Here is a 22191-nt window from a genome sequence, read left to right as displayed (position 1 = left end):
CTTTCCATTCACCATCGAAACTTGAACAGACACATTCAGGCAACCACGTTCATTATTACCTTCAACCTAAACACAATTCAAGAATACTTGAGTCCTCTTGCAGAAAGCAACTCCCACCATGCACTTGTTTCTTTGAAATCCTTGATTAAAACTACGCTCCTCCAGAGAAGATTCTTCTGAAACGCCATTCTTCTGCTTGGAGGTCTAGCCTAGTAGCTGGATCTACCTCTCAGATCAAAACCAAGGAAATGACTACATCAACATCTGACTGTGACACAAAGCATGGATTTCTGCAGCAGCCTCTGTACAGTCTGGGACCACTTCATCAGCATCACCAGGGGCTAAGGCAGAACATCTGCATCCCAGCCTGTGGATGTGGCTGCCTTACACACCCACAGTTGAGAACCACTGTGGGAAGGTCTTAGCATTAACAAATAGACACTAAACTGCAACAGAGTAAAGGAAGTTTCCTCGCTGAAAATTCTGAAAAAGTTTTAAATATATCTATCTCTTAACAAATTTTGGAAAGATAAAAAAATGGTTTTTCAGAAAAAAATTAATAATATCAGATCAAATTTATATGGACTAAAATGGTGGTGAAATGCTTGAATCATTGAATACTTTTCTAAGTTAGTATTTTTCAGAGTATCCTTTAAAAAATAAATTTATATTACGCTGCAGTTAATCCTGGTTTGTTACAATAGTTGTGATAATGTGATGCCATAATTAAGAATTGAACAGACGTAAGATTTCTACATTGTTTGCTGGGTAACTCTTGGCCAAGTCAATCTTTCTATGCAACTTCCTACCACCTCTCTTGGGTGATTCAAGTGCTAAAAGAAATACATGTCAAATGTTTGGCACACAGTAGGGTGCTATAAATGTTACAGGTTATTATATCTTACTTTTGTTGCCTAAATTATCCTAGTCAAAGGATATTGCCATTACTTTTCAAAATACATGACCTCTTAGATTCACAACTCCAAAAACAATACCGCTGACGTCTTATTTATAAAGCAACCGAAATCTGAAATGTTAGAGAATTCTATGGTAAGACTTGTCTTAATCTTGATGTGCCGCTTTATAACTTCACCACATATTTAATTCAGCTCTACATTAACTTATGAAATGTGTTAACTACAAAGCATTTGTTTAAGATCACTTCCCTGAAGCAGTAATACCATAAAGGTGAGACTGTATCTCTTCCCCAGGTTCCAAAATTGCAACTTTCAAGACACTCCCCATATACCTAACTAAAAGTGCACCATCAGCCATTTAATGTCCTAGAAGCAAAATGGCGGCCTTACATGATGATCCTCCATGTTCTTCAAGAGCCTGGGATCATCAAAGTCGCATGAATCACTCGTGGGACAAGGCATTCGGCTGTAAGAGAGAACAAAAGATACGTATTCAGTTCAAAAGTTCTTTTAAGATAACTTGAGCCTAGTGAGAATCTGTGTTCAAGAAGAAACACATCCGATGGACACTTGTCTTATTAGGGAGACCACTTTAGGGAGGGTGTAGATGCCTGATCACTGTGCTGTACACCTGAAGCGCAGTACAGCATAAGGAATAGAGACCGTGGAAATGTAATGGCTGTATGCAATGTCAGAGGGGTAGTAGATGGGGGGAGGTGGGTTATCACTTTGTGAGGGGTATAAATGTCTAACTATTACATTGTTTTGTACACCTGAAACTAACAGTAAAACTTTTTAAAAAAGAAACACATCTAAAACGCCTATAGGTTTATATTAAACTATTAAAGATTTGGAATACTATCTATTTTTTCAAACTATAAGACATGAAATCTTTAACCTTACTATAAAATATTTTATAAGTTATTATAAACAGCAACATAGTTACAAGGAGAAGAAACAGAGGCAAGGATCAACACCATGACTTTGTCGTTTTAGTTGGTCTCTATATAATTTCTACCAGGAAAAAATGCCAAGAATACCTGCTCAAAGCAGGTACAATAAGAGGAATTACTGCATTGTATCTATGCAATCCTTTATGGCCAGGGCTCGAATGTCGGAGAAAGAAGGGGGCGAGTAATTATGAGACAGGAAACTTGATATGACGGCTGTGTGCCATCACACTGAAGGAAATGTGAAGCATTAAATATATTCATGTATGTCCACTCCTTCTTGAAACCCTTTCTTCAGGACAAAGACAACGGAAGAAGTTGATGTCAGTCTGAACTCTGAATAGATACCAGAGTTGAGTACAGCAGAGAAAACAGAAACCAATAGCTTGCAAAGGGAAACACCTAAAATGCAAGCTGATATCCCCAGCAGAACCTTGTGAAAGCTGAGGAAACAGCAGCACGAGGTACCTGTAAGACAAAGGGAAGGTGGAAAACGGGACAGGCTCCAAATCCATCTGAGGAAGGGTCAGCCTGCAAGAATCCTCCCTCATCCCATGCAGCCAGGCAACTGAACCATCTGCACCCAGAAAGAAATAGGAGCGTCATCCCTTAAAGAGGTTAAACTACAGGGACACCAGGCACACAGGTGAGTAGAGCCTGGACAATTAAGTTCATGATTTAGTGCACTTAGACGGTGGAAAGTTCGCAAACTTAATTGTCCAAACTCCATACGCTGAAAGGTACGATCACCAATCCTCTGCTTCCACTCAGTTCCCATAACAACTGCAGCCAGATTTATAGCCCTTGGCAGAAAACTGAAGAGTCCTTCTCATGAGAAGAAGAATGATCAGTTCACAAGAAAGACCCACAGACACTGACATCCAGGGATCTTCTAATAAAATAGTAGGTCTTGGCCGATCATCTCACAAGGAAATAAGTTGATCACCAACCACACTGTCCCCCCTACACACACTGCCCTGCTAATCAGTTTTGATAGTGTATACATTTTAAAACACGAGCTGACAACATCACTAGTCCTAAGGGAAACTTAAATCAAAACCACAATGAGATATCACTTTATGCCCATTGGGATGGCTATTATATTTTTTTAAATTAATTAATTAACAAATGGTTCGAGGATGTGGAAAAATTGTGTATTACTGGCAGGAATACAAAACAGTAGAGGTATTATGAAAAATAGTCTGGTGGTTCCTCAAAAAGGTAAACAGAATAAGTACATAATCCATCAACACCATTTTTATGAACATACCCCAAATAATTGAAAGCAGAGATTTATCGTATACCAATGTTCACAGCAGCATTATTCACATTAGCCAAGAGGTGAAAATAACCCAAATGACCATCAACCCAGAAATGGATAAACAAAACATGGTACAAACATATAAAGAAACATTATTCAGCCTTTTAAAGGAATAAAAACCTGACACATACTATATACACAACATGTACAAACATACTATAACCTTAAAGATATTGCACTAAGAAATAGGAAGTACTGGACCAAAAGCTCACTATTTTTTGTTAAAGCACTATAGTATCACTGGACTTTGAAAATCATGTTCACATTTAAATTTTACTGTTTCTCTCTTGAAATAATATATATGCAACTTTTACTTACAAAATATTCAGGTGAGAAATGACAATATAAAATTGTTCCAGTCTTTCCCACTAAAGCCGGGTGTCCAAACTGCGGCCCGCAATCCATTTTTAATTGGCCCACAGCAAATTCCAAAAATATATTTAGTTTACTTAAATAAACCAGGTGAGGCAATACGTACTTCACCTCGAGTGAGTGGCCCGGCTGTTTGTGTATTTTACCGCACATGGCCCTTGGTGAAAAACACTGAAAAAAGTTTGGACACCCCTGCACTAAAGCATCAGGAAGAGCTAGAATCCACTCACCAGAAATCATCTGAGGATGGCTCTCTTGTCAATTCCGGAAAATGACTGCCAGAGAGAGAGAGAAAAACAGAGTGGTCATAAAACTGTGATCAAAAGCTAGGCATTCACAGATGGAACATTCTCCAGGATAGATCACATATTAGACCAACAAGTCAATACGGAAATCATATCAAGCATATTTTCTGACCACAATGGTATGAAAGTAGAAATCAATTACGAGAAGAAAATGGGAAAATTCACTAATATGTGAAGGTTAAACAACACACGGCTCAAAAAAGAAATCAAAAGAAAAATTAAAAAAAAAATACCTTGAGACAAAAGAGAATGCAAATACAACATAACAAAACTTATGGGATGCAGCAAAAGTAGTTCTAAAAGGGAAGTCATAGTGATAATTGCCTACACATCAAGAAGCAAGAAAAATCTCAAACTAACTTTACATATCAAAGAACTAGAAAAAGAAGAAAAAATAAAGCTCAAAGTAGATTGAAGGAAGGAAACAGCAAAGATCAAAGAGGAAGTAAATGAAAGAGACTAAAAAGAATAATAGAAAAGATCAATGAAGCTACGAGCTGGTTCTTGGAAAAGATAAATGAAATTGACAAACTTTTAGCTAAACTTACCAAGAAAAAAAGAATGAGGACTCAAAATCAGAAATGAAACAGAGCACATTACAACTGATAGCACACATGTACGAAGAATCATATGAAACTACTATGAACAATTCTACATAAACATATTAGACAACCTACAAGAAATGGGTAAATTCCTAGAAACATATTACCTACTAAGACTGAATCATTAGAAAATCTGAGCAAGAAACAGAAAATCTGAGCAGATGCATTATTAGTAAGGAGATTAAATCAGTAATCAAAAAATCTCCCAACAAATAAAAGACCAGGACCAGACAGCTTCAATGGTGAAGTCTCCCAAACATTCAAGTAAGAGTTAATACCAATTCTTCTCAAACTTTTCCAAAACTAGAAGAGCAGGGAACACTTCTAAACTCATTTTATGAGGCCAGCGTTACCCTGATATCAAAACCAGACAAGGACATCACAGGAAAGAAAATCATAGGCCAATATCCCTGATGAACATAGATCCTCAAGAAAAATCTTCAACAAAACATTCACAAACCAAATTCAATAATACATTAAAAGGATTATACACCACAATCAAGTAAAATTTATTCCAGGGATGCAAGATGCTTCAACATCTTCAAATCACTCAATGTGGATACACCACATTAACAAAAGGAAGGATAAAAATCATATGATCATCTCAATAAACTGAAGAAAAAGAATTTTTCAAAATTCAATATCCATTTATGATAAAGCCTCTCAAGACAGTGGGTACAGAGGGAACATACTTCAACACAATAAAGACCATATATGAAAGCCCACAGCTAACATCATACACAATGGTGAAAAACCTGAAAGCTTTTTTCTAAGATCAGGAACCCATTCCTGCCACTTTTATTAAACATAGTACTGGAATTCCCAGCCAGAGCAATTAGGCAAGAAAAAGAAATAAAAGGAATCCAAAACAGAAAACAAGAAGTAAAACTGTCACTATTTATAGATGATATAGTATATATTAAATAGCCTAAAGACTCTGCCAAAAAACTTAGGACTAATAGCCAAATTCAATAAAGTTGCAAGAAACAAAATCAAAGACAAAAATATGTTGCATTTCTATATACTGATAATTAACTATCAGAAATAGATATTAAGAAAAACTTCAGATTTAAAATTGCATCAAAAAAAAAAAAGGAAAACAACCTAGGAATAAATTTAGCCAAGGAGGTGAAAGACCTGTACACCGAAAACTATAAGACATTAATGAAGGAAATTGAAGAAGACACAAATAAATGGAAAGATAGTCCATGCTCATGGATAGGAAGAATTTATATTGTTAAAATGTCCATATTACCTAAAGCAATCTACAGATTCAATGCAATTCCTATCAAAATTTCAATGATATTTTTCATAGAAATAGAACAAACAGTCCTAATTTGTATGGAACCACAAAAGAACCGAATTGCCAAAGCAATCTTAAGAAATGTGAACGAAGCTGGAAGCATCACACTATCTGATTTCAAAATATATTACAAAACTATAGTAATCAAACCAGTATATGGTCAATTAAATCATGACAAAGAATCCAAGAAAATATACAATGGAGAAAGGAAAGTCTCTTCCATAATTGTTTTGAAAAAACCAGACAGTCACACGTAAAAGAATGAAACTGGACCACTGACTTACACTATACACAGAAATTAACTCAAAATAGACTAAAGACTTGAATGTAAGACCTGAAACCATAAAACTCCTAGAAGAAAACATAGGCGACAAGCTACTTGACATCAGTCATGGTGATGATTTTTTGGATCTGACACCAACAGCAAAGCAACAAAAGGAAAAATAAATAAATGGGATTACATCAAACTGAAAAGCTTTGGCACAGTAGAGGAAATAATCAACAAAATGAAAAGGCAAGCTACTGAATGGGGAAAAGTATTTGCAACTCATTATGTCTGATTATGGGTTAACAACCAAAAAAGGAACTTATACAACTCAAAAGAAAAAAAATCCAATTAAAAATGGGCAGAAGATCTGAATAGATATATTTCCAAAGACATAGAGATGGTAACAGGTACATGAAAAGGTTTTCAACATCACTAATCATCGGGGAAATCCAAATCAAAACCATAACGAGATACCACCCACACCTATCAGAATGGCCATCATCAGTGAATCAACAACCAAGTATTGGTGAGGATGTGGAGAAAAGGGAACCTTTGTGCACTGTTGGTGGGATTGTCAACTGGTGCAGCCACTATAGACAACAGTGTGGAGGTTCCTCAAAAAATTAAAAATCGAACTAACTTATGACCCAGCAATTCCACTCCTGGGTATTTATCTGAAGAAGTAAATACACACTTCGTTCACATTTCTTAAAAATACTAGTTCGAAAAGATATATGCACCTCCTTGTTCATTTCAACATTATTTATAATAGCCAAGCTATGGAAACACCTAAATGTCCACCAATGGATAAATTGATAATGAAAATGTGGTGTGTATACATATATATATATATATACACGTATATGAATATATATACATGTGTATGTATATGAGTATATATATACATACATGTATATACGTGTGTGTGTGTGTGTGTGTGTGTGTGTATACACATTTTCTTTATCAATTTATCCATTGATGGACATTTAGGGTGTTTCCATAGCTTGGCTATTATAAATAATGCTGCAATGAACATGGAGGTGCATACATCTTTTCGAACTAGTATTTATATATATACACACACACATACACAATGGAGTATTATTATTCAGTCATAAAAAAATGAAATGTTACCATTTGTGACAACATGGATGGACCTAGAGGGTATTATGCTAAATGAAATAAGTCAGACAGGAAAAGAGGAATACCATATGATCTCACTTAGGGGAAATCTTAAAAAAACAAGCTCATAGATACAGAGAACAGATTGACAGAGGCAGGGGTTGTGGTTGGAGAAAAGGGGTTAAGAAGTTCAAAAGGTATAAACTTCTAGTTGTAAGATAAATAAGTCATAGGATGTAATGTACAGCATGGTGACTATAGTTAATAACACTGTATTGTATATTTGAAAGTTGCTAAGAGAGTAAATCTTAAAAGTTCCATCAGAAGAAAAAATAAATTTTGTAACTATGTATGGTGACGGATGTTAACTAGACATATGGTGGCGATCATTTTACAATATATGCAAACATAGAATCGTTATGTTGTATACCTGAAACTAATATACATGTCAATTATACCTCAAAAAAACAACAATAAAACAGGCATTCAGATTAAAACATGAGTAAGAAATTTATAATTACTTGATTCGAAATACAAATTTATAGATTCCCTGAGATTTATCACTAGGCTAATATTTGTAGAAATAAACCAAGTTTTAACTGTTCAAAGTTGGGACCCACTAAGTTTTAAACACATCCAACAGTAATTACATATCTAAGTCCCTTATTAATACCCTTTTAAAATATCAGAAAGTAGATATTTGACTAAGCAGCTAAAAATGAATTATTTTGTTGGAAGACCACAAGTCAAATTTTCAATACATGACAAACACACTTACCCATAGGTTACTCCAGCAATGCTGCACTTCTTGAAGTTCATGATGTTGCATGTTAGAGTTCCAGTCTTGTCAGAAAAGAGGTATTTTACCTAAATCAAAACACAACAGAAACATACGTCAGGAATGTAATAAAATGCAAAGACCAATAAATGAAGTCTTTCCTTCTATGTTTTTCAAAATCGGCATGAATTTTACAATGTAAATTTCCTTCAATCAAGCAAAATATATTTTATAATTACATCTATATTTTATATGATAATTATATATTATTATGAAATTAATATATTTAATGCTTAGACCACTTGAAAACCTTTTAAACAACCAATTCCAGAGTCCAATTGTGTGGAAATGTGCAAAGGAGGTTCAGTGACAGCTCTGGAGCCGTTTTAGATCCCTAAGTGTAGGCACTAAGGCATTTCAAAGACACATATCATTCTTCTAGATATTCCCATGATCTCATTCCGTATTGTTTTAATGTCCAATATGTCAAGAAAACAAGCTCAGACTTTGGCAACCTCCAAATATTTCTTTTAAGACTCTGTCCCCTAGCCGGATTAAGAAGGCATATCCTGAAACAGCACAGAACAAACATGTAGCTTCTCGATCACTATGACAATTAAGTTTACATGAAGGCAGCATGGACCTGCTATCAATTATACAACTTTATAAGATACAACATTTTAGAGATTTAATACATCAAGCTCCCAATATACAAAGGTAAAAGGAGAAATTTCTGGAGGAGCTCAACAAGCCAACCATTTTGACATGATTAAGTGAATGCAAAAGAGATGAATCCCAAATGCACATGTGCTGTGGGAATTCTGTTCTCATAGGTGGATAATGTGATGAGGAGGAGGAAGAAGAACTCAAGAGGAGACCATTCAGGTCAGGCTATGGATACTAGTCACGTGGATTCCGGAAATGTCACCTCATCATTCTTGGCCTCAATTTCCACATCTATGAAATAAAGGTTTTGGCCAGCAGATATGTAACATCATTCTTTGTGTAACATTCTGGGAAATTACCTCATGGATTGGCGGGGGGTGGGGGGGTAATTAACAGAATTGTCTCCAGTAAAAACCCCAGTTTCTTAGTGGTTTTCTAAAGAGGACTCATGAGTATTGCTGGATGCTAGATGTATTTCAGGGGTCCCAAAGGGAAGCCATGTTTTACTGTTTTATAAAATAGGGAGTAATAACATGAATTGTTTACTCTACTTTTTCTTAATGATACGATATAAGAAAATACACTGCAAATTATTTTTAAAGTAAACAATGAACGGGCCTTTAAGGAAAGAAAGATATTTTTTTAAGAAAGATGATTAACACTCCTAAAGAAGTCAAATATTACACAGAAATATAAAATTGGTACACTATGGGTAATTAATACTTTAACTATAAACAATAAGCTTTTATATAAGTTTTATATGCAGTAAGTCTAAAGGTATAAAAATGTAGAAGAATCAACCTTTTAATAAGTAGTGTTTCTTTCTGCCTCTTTTTTAACAATTAAAAGATTAAATCAAAATATTTAAAAAATGAAAAATTTTTTTTTAATTTATTGGGGTGACAATTGTTAGTAAAATTACATAGATTTGAGGTGTACAATTCTGTATTACATCATCTATAAATCCCACTGTGTGTTCACCACCCGCAGTCATTTCTCCTTCCATCACCATATATTTGATTCCCCTTACCCTCATCTCCCACCCCCCTTACCCTCGCCACAGACAATAGTTTAGTGGTTACCAGAAAATTTTATAATAAGGAATTATCAAGATTTGGTAGCACTCTGCCTATTGAATTTTAACTTCCAACTCAAAACTACTTCCCCATGCAAATGTCCCCCATATGCCCAAGAAGGATGAATGATTTTATACTGGGTGCTTCTTGAGCACTTTCAATCCTTCAGTTATTCAGGTCCCGTTCAATGGCACCTGAAAACAACGACAGACTGAGCACTGTACAGAGAAACCGAAGGCCTTGTCTTGAGCACATCCATACCCTGGAATAGGCTCGAAAGTCTCAAGAGGGACACAGACAGTGCATCACTGTCACGTCTCTTATTTTACTGCAGTTATGCTTGGAAAGACTGAGATGGAGACACAGAAAAGAGATAAATTAACTTTACCTGGAAAAACTGGAAAACAGTTCAAAGAGCAGGTGAACTTAGTATATATATAGCACCCATAGGATGGTTGGGAGTTTTAAATAAAACGTATAAAATGAAATTATAACCTTTAATTGCAATGCATTCAAACGAGGATGTTCCTTGCAGTCATTTCAATATAAGACGAAAACATAATGCAAAGCACAATTCAGTAAAGGCAATTAGGGTTCAGGAGTGATGGGGGAAAAGACACCAGTTCTCTGGAAAATTCCAGAAACAAAATCTGGGACATGTAAGAGATTTGACGGATACATGTCCATCATATTATCCCCCACATGTTTTGTAGGGTTATCCAATATCTGAGTATCTTACCTACTGCTTAAAATTTTTGAAGGGGATAAGATCTACTCAAGCTTCAAAATGCAAGCCAAAACTGATTAACATTTATATTTAATAATACTTTCAAATACTGTATAGCATTTCAGACACTAAAACCACATTTACAGAGAAGTATTTCTGCAAAAATCTCTCCATGGTTCTTCTAATACTAGTCTCCCGTAATGCTCGTGTTACCATCACCAACGATTCCAAAGAGGCTCTCACCTGACCAAGCTCTTCATTAAGGTTTGATGTCCTGGCCATTGCAGGAGTGTCATTTCCAAGATAATACATATCTGTGTCCTGAAAGAAAAAAGAGGGGGCACTTCAGAAAATATATACCATTCATCCTTCCTTAAGATTAAAAACAGATAATATAAATGCTAACTTTTAATACTTCTTGTAATCCTAATACGGGTAGGTGTTGATTTTGTGGAGGTTGAAAATACATTGGCAATTCATGTAGAGAAGCATTGTGATATACGGAGAAAACATGGTAGTTATATGTAGAAAAGTTGGTCTCAAGACGATCATTTCATGACCTAAACTAACTCCTTCTTCTGAGCTCAGCTAATACCTCACTCACAGGACTATTATGAAGATCAAATAAAAATGCACATGAAAGCACCCAGTCTATACACGAGGTCTGACAGTTAAGTTCAGGAACTTGTTACAACAGTGTTGCTAATCATTTTTGATATCAGAGGGATTATTCATTGTGAATTCGTACCAGCTGGAAAGTTAACTAAGTTTACTATTTGGTAGTGCTGAAAAGGCTGCATGAAAAAGTTAAATGACCTAAACTTTTCACCAACAATTCATGGCTCTTGCATCACGACAGTGCACCAGCTCACACGGCACTGTCTGTGACGAAGTTTTTAGCCAGTCAACAAATCACTGTATTGGAACACCCTCCCTACTCACCTGATCTGGCCCCCAATGACTTCTTTCTTTACCCAAAGATAAAGGAAATATTGAAAGGAAGACATTTTGATGACATTCAGGACATCAAGGGTAATACGACGACAGCTCTGATGGCCATTCCAGAAAAAGAGTTCCAAAATTGTTTTGAAGGGGGGACTAGGGGCTGGTGTTGGTGCAGAGCTTCCCAAAGAGAGTACTTCAAAGGTGACCGTAGTGATATTCAGCAATGAGGTATGTGGCACTTTTTCTAGGATGAGTTTGCGAACTTAATTGTCAGACCTTGTATGTAGGATGCTGAAGTCAAGTGCCTAATTACAATGGCAGTTTCGTAGAAATTCCACTTCCACTCTTACAATGGAATCCAAGTTTACTGTCACCATGAATTTTGATACTACACTAAACACTGACACAGACACACCTAAGAGACATTTCATTAGCACTAATTAGACTTCAAAGTATGAGCATCAATTGCAGCCATTTCATCCCCACTCACCAGAAGACAAGCATCTTTTCAGCACTCTGCCTCCATTTTCCCACTTAATCCTCACAAGAACCCCTTGAATCAGTACAAGGGTCCTCCCCATTTCGTAGACCAGGAAGCAGAGATGTTCAGTAACTAGTCACTGCTATCGCTGGCGCAGGGACACCCTGGCCAGAGATCCCTGGCCGGTTCTCTGGCTGTTTACCTTCCAGACCAAATCATCAATTAATTATATGCTTCCTTTTCTGGGAGCTCAATCAAATGGCTAAGGTTCTGAGAGAGTATTAGAAAAAGTGGTTGACATTTCTCCAGCAGCTCAACTTTTGAACTCTGCTGTGATACTCACCCAGTTTATAAAAAGGGCTTGAGTATATTTCACAACCTCAAGAGTCACCAGCAGACTGATGGGAATAAGGTTATTGTACAAGATGATGAAAGTCAACAAGTTATATCCAAAATTATCCGAGCTCGTTTCTATGGAGGGAAAAAAACAGAATATCCGTACAGCTTTAGTTGGTCTCCATTAAGTTTCCTTTTATTTCATTATTTTGGAAATTTTCTAAAAGATGTTCACAAAAAAAAAACGTCTACTGGCTTATGCATACATTTAGGGATTCAAGATAAAGTAGTTATTGAGCACCTCCTACACGGCACCAACTGTGAATACAAAGACTGCTAAAACACAGTCCCTTCCTTCCAATAAAGAGCTGGCTCCTAATAGGAGGTTGTGGGAAAGGAAAGTATGCAGAAGAAGCATGGCCCTCAAAGTGACCATGCAGCAGGGTCCATTGATTAAAGGGAAGTCCTTGGGCATGGCAGAAACTAGGACAGGAGATTTTTTTAATGGGAAGGTGTGGTCACCTGAAGACCATCCAGAAAAACAGAGACTTTAATCACATTTTAGAGGACAGAGAGAAGACAGCTAACTAAAAAGGACGCAGAAAAGAGGACATTTTAAATGGTTGTAAGGAATATCTATACCTCATTAAGGTACGAGTATATTTGGGACACTCCGAGGAATTTGTAAAATGGAAAAAAAGGTGTGAACAGAGAAAACAGCTGGAGAGAGGGAGTTCAGGCAGGAAGCCTTGAGCCCATTTACTGAAGATAAGAGAAGCAATGTCTTAATGGAACAAGATCCCTAAAGATGGAACAAGACCCCTAAGAGATGGAACCCAAAGCAGGGTTAGGGTCAGATTAGAGAGGAAGAGGGACCAGGAGAGGGAAAAGATGTACAAGTTCTGCACGTATCGAATTAAAGTCATAGCTCCAACAGTGACATTGTAAATGTGAAGTGTGATGGCTTTTACCAGAGCTACTCAGACTTTCCCATAAGGATAACAAGGCAGAAAGCATTAACGGGTGGGATGAAAAGACCGTCCTTTCACTGTAAATCATGCAGCTAGTACTGGAGATGGACATTATCTGAGCAATTTAAACACCAGTCTCCACAAAGCCTGTGTACCAAAGTAGTGCCCATGTTATTTACCCAGATCATGACATTTCGGAACTGACTCTGTATGTATGCAAAGGATCAGTCTCCACATTTGAAGCTGGACACATGACATGGTCCAAATCCAAAATTTAAGAACCCAAATAAAAGGATTTTGATCCAAGTTACAACTGAAGTCCCAATCATATTTCCCGCATTTGTAAAGTGGAAACAAGAGTTTTCCTAGGCCGTTCAAAGTGAGTAAGTTTTTTACATGAGATAATTAGAAAAAGGAAAACAAATGTTTTGATTAGCTTAACTAAAGTATATTGAAAGACGGGAATAACAATAACCCCAAGAAAACACCCCAAACTTTTAAAAATCAAATTTATTCTTCAAAAAAAAATGCTGTCATTAAATTTTATTTATTTTTCTGGAATTGACATCGTAAGGAGATTGGCAAATCTTCTCCCCCCAAAAGAAGCAATAAAACTGGACAAAATTGTCAAAAACAAGCATTTAAAGTGCTTGGAAACTGATCATAGAGTATATAAAAAATTCAAAAGCACACATTCAAGAAAATCTACTCAATCTTGGTAAGTGGAAGCCTTGGGTATTTAATCCAAAGGCTTAAATAGAGGTTGAAAGAGAGGTTTTAACCTCTTTTTCCCAACATCCATGATGCTTCAGTTCTGTTCTGGGTGGATGGTTAGGGCAGGCCACGAAAACCAGCAGCTCTCATCTTCCCCCACCCCAGCTCCATGCTGGATAAATCTATCCCAGGGTGGGGCAGGCTGCTACTGCAGAGCGGGGCAAGTTGTCAGGACAGGAACAGCCGGACGGAGCTGACACTATTTGGAGCAGAGCATGAAAAAAGCCATGCCCAGGGCACTGTCAAAAATAACAGAATTTCCAGTGGCTAATAATCAAGAAGATAAATATCTTACCCTAGTAGGGACAAACAAAACAACAGATTATCCAGTAATTAAAAAGTTCCATGGAAAGAGATGGCCAAAGAAACCTTGCTAAGATCACACTCAACCCTGGTGGTCCAGAAGTTCATGTCCGTGCACAAAGCTGCCCATGCTTAGGAAGAACCAGGGAGGGTACTTGTGAGCTACTAGTCTCTGATTGAATGTGGGCAGACTGAATTCCCCAAACATTAACGGCATTCCCCAAGCCATACACAGATCAAGCAAAAAAATGGTTAATTTTGACCAGTTACTGGCTGACCACTAAGCTATGCTGACCTCTAGGAATCCAGGCTTAAAAATAAAAACAAGAAGAGGGTTTTTGAGTACTGAGGATGGGGTTTCTTTCTGAGGTGATAAAAATGTAAATTTAGGTAGTGGTGAGGGTTGCGTTATTCTATGAATCTACAGTTGACCCTTGAACAGCATAGGTTTGAACTGTGCAGGTCAACGTACATGCAGGTTTTCCCCAGTAAATACCTGTAGTGTTTTCAGTCCTCAGTTGGGAGTCTGAGAATGTGGAGGGATGGCTGTATGCACAGATCTATGCCACTGAACATAAGGGATTTAAACGTCTGTGAATTTGGGTATCTATGAGGGGGGGGGGGTCCTGGAAACAATCCCCTGTGGATACTGAGAGACAACTAAGTTTTGGGGGAATCAAAAATCATACAAATTTGTAACAGTGCTGGGGAGGTTGGTGCCCCAATCCCTACACTGTTCAAGGGTCAAGTGTATTAAAAATAGCTATATACCTTAAATTACACGTTGTTAAAGAATTAAAAGGTAAAATCATGGAAATAGAACTGAGCAGTAACATCAGAGGCTACACAAGGCAGGAAAAAATAGACTTCACCAAATGAGTCCAGGCAATTGACTAAGAAAATAAACAAAAAACAGCAACAAGTCCCATGAGGAAGAAGTAATCAGCATGCCAAGTTATTTTAACATATTATCTCAAATGCCCAGTTTTCAACAACAATCGAAAAATTATGAAACATATCAAAAAAAAACAAACAAACAGAATAAACAAGCAATAGAAACTCCCTTTGAAGGAGGTGGCCCAAACAGTGGACTTAACAAAGACTTCAAAGCATTAATATACATATATTCAAAGAACTAAAGGAAACTGTTTAAAGAACTCAATGAAAGTATGACAATGATTGATCAATTACAGAATATTGATAAAGAGATAGAAGTTTTAAAAGAAAGAACTAAATGGAAATTCTGAAATTGAAAAATCTAATAATTCAAATGAAAAGAAAAAAGATCACTAGTGGAGCTCAACAGATTTCAGCTGGCAGAAGAGAAAACAGACAAACTTTAATAGAGATTATCCGATCTAAAGAACAGAAAGAAAAGAAACAAAGAAAAATTAAAAGAGCCTCAGAGACCGTTAAGACATATCAAGTGGACCGGCATATACATAATGGAAGTACCAGAAGGAGAGGGGAGTGAGAATGTGGCAGAAACAATATTTAAATAAATAATAGCTGAAAACTTCCCAAATCTGATGAAAAATATTATTATACATATCCAAAAATCTCAACAAATTCCAAACAGAATAAACTCAAAATTTTTGAAAATCAAAGACAATTTTGAAAGAAGCAACAGAAAAATGACTCATATACAAGGGAAATAAATAAAATTAACAGCTGATGTCTCATAAGTACAATGGAGGCCAGAAGGCAGTGGGGTGGGATGGCATATTCAAAGTACTGAAAGGCAAAAAATGTCAACCAAGAATTCTACAAGAATTCTGTATTAGCAAAACTACCCTACAAAAACAAAAGAGAAATTAAAACATCCCAAGATAAAAACTAAGAAAATTTGTTGCTATCTAATTTGCCTTATAAGAAATACTAAAGTAAATTCTCCAAGATGAAAGAAAGTGACACCAGATAGTAATTAAATCCACATAAAGAAACAAAGGGCAGCACTAAAGGTAACTAATTATATAAGTACTTACAAAAGACAATATAATTACATGTTTTTATCCTTTCCTTTGGATTTAAAAAAATGGCAAAAATGTCATTATAAAATTACATTGTTGGACTTATATACAAATATAATATATGTGACAGCACAAAGGAGTGAGGAGAGAATGAAACTACATGAAGCAAAGAAATGACACGTAACCCAAATTAGAGGAAGAAATGAGTAGTGGAAATGGTAAAGAAGTAAGTAGGCTAAACCTCTCTGTAAGTATACTTCTTTTTTATTTTTTGCTTCTTTAAAAGATTTAAGTTTATATAAATCAATAATTACAACACTATTATTGGGTTAATAACATAGATAGATGTAATATATCAGACAATAACAGCATAAAGCAGGGGAAGAAATAGATCTATACTGGAGTAAAATTCTTGTATTATACTGGGACTCAATGAGTATTAATCTGAAGTAGATGCTCATAAACTAAGACATAAATTGTAATCTCTACGGTAACCACTAAGAAAACAACTAAAAAAAAAAAGTTTAAAAATAACCATGTGAATATAAAACAACCTGCACATGTGTCCATCTCCACTTCATCACGTGATTCCTAATTTTTCATTCTCCTTGAAAGGCTGGCACTATACAGAGTAGCCAAAGGACGGACAAGGATGGCATGGCCACCACACATAAACAGTGCCTGGAAGGATTTCCCAAGAAGGTTTTGTCCTACTCCAACAAGCAACCCACCCCAACGCTTACCCATCTTCTTGATGTACCAGTTCTTTCCACCTTGAGACGCATTCCAATACAGGGCCCCCGCCGAGCTCACCAAGGCCATGACCAAAAGGATGCCAAACAACACCAGAATCTGCACATTGGTCACTTTCTCAACGTTCGATCTCTTCAGAGGTGCTTTGGTGGAATTCTGCACAACAACATCTAAAATCAATAAGGGTCACAGAAGAGACTTGGGGGCAAGGAGTGGGGAGAAAAGGAGGCAAGTGACCCACATTCAATAAATCAAAAGTAAAAGGTTATATTTTTTTTTTGGCCAAATAACCCATGAAATTAAGAAGTATACCATATTCCTGAAATCAACAGCTAGTTTTAAATAAAGATGACAGAAGAGACACTCTACCATTTTAAAGAACACATTTCACCTCTACATGATTCAACCTGTACCTCTTATGATTACATTTTAGCGTAAAATTAGCGACTTTCACTATCTTAGAACCCAATAGGCTTAATCATTTAAGTCCCATTTAAAAGACATCAGAATATCGCTAATTCAAGAGAAACTTAAAGATTCTCTATCACAAAAATCTAGAGAGAATCTTCAGAGTAATAACATATTTCTACAATTAAGAAACAAAAAGAGATTTTGAAAGTACACGTTTTCCCTCCACCATCTTAAAATTTAATTGAGAAAAAAGACATACACAAACACATGCACATCAATAATGCAAAATAGAACAATAATAGGTGTGAAAATAAATGAATGGACAAAGAATTCATTTGGAAAACTGAACAAGAAACAAGCAGGAAAAGTCAGGAAAGCTCTAGTGACCAGGAGAAATGTGAATGGAGTCCCGAATTATAAACAGAACACAAACCGGAAGGTAAAATAAAAGCAGAGAGACAGCCTAACCATCTGTAAACGTGCATAGCCGGATTTCTCACTGCTGATGGGGAAACCAGCCCAATGAGTTCAGAAAGACTCATTAGGTCAGATTCAAGGGCCCTTGCACATCAGGTAGAAAATTGGGGACTATATCCTCTCAGGAGTGGAAAAGTCAATAGAACTGTTTGCACTAGACAGGTACGTACCTGAAGTCATTTTTTAAAAATTTAAAAATTTTTCTGAAGGTATTTGTGGTGGACAGAATGATGCTCCCTCCTCCACCCAATGATGTCCATATTCTAATACCTGGCATATGAATACCTAATACCCTATGAATATGTTACTTTACATGGCAAATGGGACTTTGCAGCTGTGATTCAATAAATGGCCTTGACTTGGGGAGATTAACTTGGATTACTCAAGTGGACCCCATCTAATCACATGGGTCATTAAAAGCAGAAAAAAGGAGAGATCCTTTCCCAGTTATGGTCAGAGGGAGCTGTGACTACAACAGAATGTCAAAGAGATGTGCCTTTGCTGGCACTGAAGATGGCAGATGGGGGTCATGAGCCAAGGACTTCGGGCCGCCTCTAAAAGGCTGGGGAAGGCAAGGAACAGATTCGCCTCTAGAACCTTCTGGAGTGTTCTATGGAAAGGAACGCTGCCCTGCAGACCTCCTGGTATCAGACTTCCAACCTACAGAACAACTTTGTGTTGTTTGAAGCCTGAATGTGTGTTTGTTATGGCAGCAACAGGAGACTAATACAGTAATACAACAGATGGTAAGCACCCACTCCTGGTGGTGAGCAGAGCCTGGATTAAATCAGAAAACAGGACGTGGATGGGAGCCATGGGCACAGAGGATTCAGTCTGCAGGTCTCCTTCCATGAGTCATGAGATGGTCTCTTTAGAGCAGGGGTGTCCACACTGCGGCCCGCGGGCCAACTGCGGCCGCAATCCATTGTTAATTGGCCCGCAGCAAACTCCAAAAATACATTTAGTTTACTTAAATAAACCAGGTGAGGCAATACATACATCACCTCGAGTGAGTGGCCCAGCTGTTTGTGTATTTTACCGCATATGGACCTTGGTGAAAAACGTTGAAAAAAGTTTGGACACCTCTGATCTAGAAGCAACACTGATGTGCAAAGATCAGGTAATTTGAAAGTTTCTCCAGCATCAACTGGCCATAAAAATGATGCCTTGTGCCAAACGTAAGTCAGCACTCTCCTTCACTGTTCTCAATTTATCGGAGCATTAACAGACCTAGAATGAAAATGTCTCTGAAAATAAGAATACAAATAAAGTCACAATGTAAAAATAAAACCAAGATGAAAATAGGAGGCGATTCTGAAGTTCCATAGAGATGCCCATACCACAATGTTACTGAAATTGTTATCTGAATTCTGTCACCAACCCCGGAAATGCTACTATTATGGCCATGGTTTCCTGTGGGGGTGGGAAGTTGAGGAAGGGTTATACGGGCGATTTTGAAAAACTGAGTCCTTTAAGTATCTATATAGCACAACAGCATATTCCTTTATATACTCGTACTCTTTTCTCCCTTTAGTTCTCTAAATTATTTGTCCTTTACGGACTTTTTAAAAAATTCCTCTAAAATCTAAATGGAAATCCATTAGTAAAAGCTGATCTAATGTCAATCAAACACCATCTAAAGGTCGATGGGGACAACGCAGCACCTCTAGGGTCAGGTCAAGAGCCAAGAAACCAGTTCCAAGGCTGCCTGTCTCAGTCTTTTAAAGCCAAAGAAGATGTTATCAGTTTTAATAAACATTCCCTGGAGGCACAGGCAGAAAAAAAATTGACCGTAAATGTCACTTCTATGATTCCATTCATTTATTGATTTCTGCTCTTTTCTCCTGGCCAGTTAACAGGGTGAGGAAAAGTTACCTTCCATCCAACACAAAAGCCCAGAACTCCAGGCGTCCACACATGCACTGAGTGGGAACCCAGGCTCCACCCATCCGTTCCCATCGGCTGACTATTTCGACTTACAGTGACGGGCCTGTAAAGTTAAATTCCAACTAGCATTATAAGTTCTTCTACGAGATTCTTAGAAAGCACTGCTACTTCTGAGTAATGGAGTTCTTAACAGAAATAGGCCATAAGGTCAGATTTTTGTAAAAACTTACATCTGACCTGAATTGTACACACTTCACTTCCTCCTGAGAAAGCAGTCAGTGGAGAACTAGTTAGAAAATGGACTCGGGAGCCAGACTCCAATGTTTGAATTCCAGCTCTCTCTCTTACTGGGTGTGTAACTTTGGGAACTTACTTAGACACTCTGTGCCTCAATGTCCCCATCTAACAAAATAGAAATAACAGCGTCTTCCTCAGAGAGCCGTTGTGAGGAATAAATGAACTAACACATGACTATTGTTTAGAACAGGGCACGGGGCACTAAGCATTTGCTGTAATGACTGTGACAGTATCTCTCTTTCCCATGAAATCAACCAACAGCAACAGTAGACAATGAAGTATTTCTACACGTAACTACACTAAACATGAAGCAAGGGAACTTTGAAGAATAGAGGCATTGAGGTGAGAGTCTGAAACACAAAAGGAGAAGAGTCCTAAAGCAATCGTGTTTCCTCTCTGTGGTCAAGTTGTACAAGGACAGATGAAAAATGCTATTTCACAAACAGGATGGCTTCCAGTGATGTGTGTTATATTATATTCCTTTTGGAAGCTCATTATTTTTACTTGTTGTTTCGGCTCCCGAGGCACAGCGAGTCCAGCACAGACCTTCCACTGTGGTGTACTTCAAGAGTCAACACGTAATAACCCTCGCCAAAGGGTTTCTCACATTTAGGTGCAAGGAAACATGCTCATCACACTCAGGAGATGCAAACTTCATGAGGTAACCGTGCACACATTGCTCACTGAAGAGATGATGGGATCGTTGTAAGTGTAACTTAATTATCTCTTACACCTTAGCTACAGAGCTGTATTACCAAAGTATGAGTCTAGGAAAACAATATTACACCCTGAGAAAGCAAGCAGCGTACCAGGAGTCATAGAGAGGAGTTAAATTTGTCATATGCACAACCTGAAAACTAGTCTTGGGGCCCTGCCTAAATCTGAGCTAGCTCCTTGCGATCTCTTCGTCACTTGATGCAAACCAGAAGCGATCTGTATTTAGCGGTGCTCCAAAAATGTCAGACAGTGAATGTTAGCATTCACTGTCTGACACCGGGAAGTCAGAAAATCCTTACCAGGTAGCAGAGTACTAATTATTTATCGAGATAAAGTCTTTGTATTCAAGCTGCTGAGAACCAACAAACTTAAAACGTTCTCGTCAGCGCTTGGGAACGGGTGAGGGCCCAGCAGGAAGGATGGATCAGGCATGTCTCAGACACACTGAATAACCTTAATCCATCCTAGAGCTGCCCCCCAGCCTTCACCACTCACACTCACACGCCCTCTGTTACCACCCCACCCACCTGAGGCCCTGCCGTTCCAAGACCAACACTTCTCTATGTCTTGGGCCTCCTTCAGAAGCTGGCCTCCTGCCCCCTGCCTTCTCCAGCTGAGGACATTCCTTCCCCAAAGCCCCCTTGAGCAGAGGCCGCTCCAGGAAAGACTCACACCCCTCAGAATCTGAAGATAATATTACTGAATGTATATGTGATACTTAGTGATACTTCTGACACTTTATTGCTCTAACGCCATGTTAAAACCCACTTGTAAAATTCATGTCATTTGGCTACACTACCTTCTGCCTCTTCCCTCAGCAAGCCTACCAACCTCTTAGTCACTCTCCCTTACGCCATGAAGACTTGAACTTTGGCTTATGGTACTGTCTCTGCTCCATCCCTGCCATTATCCAACCTTCAAAACCACAGCACCAACCCATCGAATGCCTTCGTCTTTCAGTCCTTTAGTCCTCAACATCGAATGGCCTCCAACAGCTGTACCTTTAGCTTCCTACTCCCATGGTTCACTCCCAGGTCTCTCCACTCTATGAACCTTCCACCCCAGAGACTCAAAAGTAATCTGCTGTCACTCAGCAACTTCAACAATCTTCTTGAACGTCAGTGAGTCTCTCGACCCTCCTGTCCCTCCATCTCTCTTCTCTGTTTCTACTACATGACCCAGCAGGTGTGGATAGTGGAGTCTATCACTTCATCTGGCCTGATAAGCATTGAACTTTCTCTTCCCACATCATTTGACCTCAAAAAGTGGATTAACACAATAGCCTCCCTTCTCCAAATCCACATGTAAAATGTGTTTCTTAGTATAATTCTTAGTGGCTAGCCAACTGACACCCCCAAACCTGGGTTGGTTGACCCAAAGCACTTTGTAATGACACACGTTACAACACTGATCTGTCTACGTGGTAATTCCCTACTACTCCTTAGTCTGTGTGGCTCCTAGA

At 37.8% G+C, this 22191-nt stretch overlaps 1 protein-coding gene across 1 annotated transcript in view; it reads right to left on the bottom strand.

Moving 5' to 3' along the window:
- Positions 1-22191, bottom strand: part of ATP8A2 (ATPase phospholipid transporting 8A2) — a 555010-nt gene that overhangs the window by 391275 nt on the left and 141544 nt on the right. The window contains exons 11-16 of the mRNA XM_033104468.1: positions 16931-17096; positions 12177-12304; positions 10651-10728; positions 7939-8027; positions 3791-3835; positions 1308-1383 (exon numbers count right to left, since the gene is read on the bottom strand). Of these exons, the coding sequence (XP_032960359.1) occupies positions 1308-1383; positions 3791-3835; positions 7939-8027; positions 10651-10728; positions 12177-12304; positions 16931-17096 (582 nt within the window). The remainder of the gene's footprint in view (positions 1-1307; positions 1384-3790; positions 3836-7938; positions 8028-10650; positions 10729-12176; positions 12305-16930; positions 17097-22191) is intronic.

The sequence above is a fragment of the Rhinolophus ferrumequinum genome, chromosome 4, assembly GCF_004115265.2.
Source record: "Rhinolophus ferrumequinum isolate MPI-CBG mRhiFer1 chromosome 4, mRhiFer1_v1.p, whole genome shotgun sequence".
Lineage (NCBI taxonomy): Eukaryota > Metazoa > Chordata > Mammalia > Chiroptera > Rhinolophidae > Rhinolophus > Rhinolophus ferrumequinum.
Note: the sequence above shows the minus strand (reverse complement) of the source record. Positions and strands in the feature narration are given on the sequence as shown.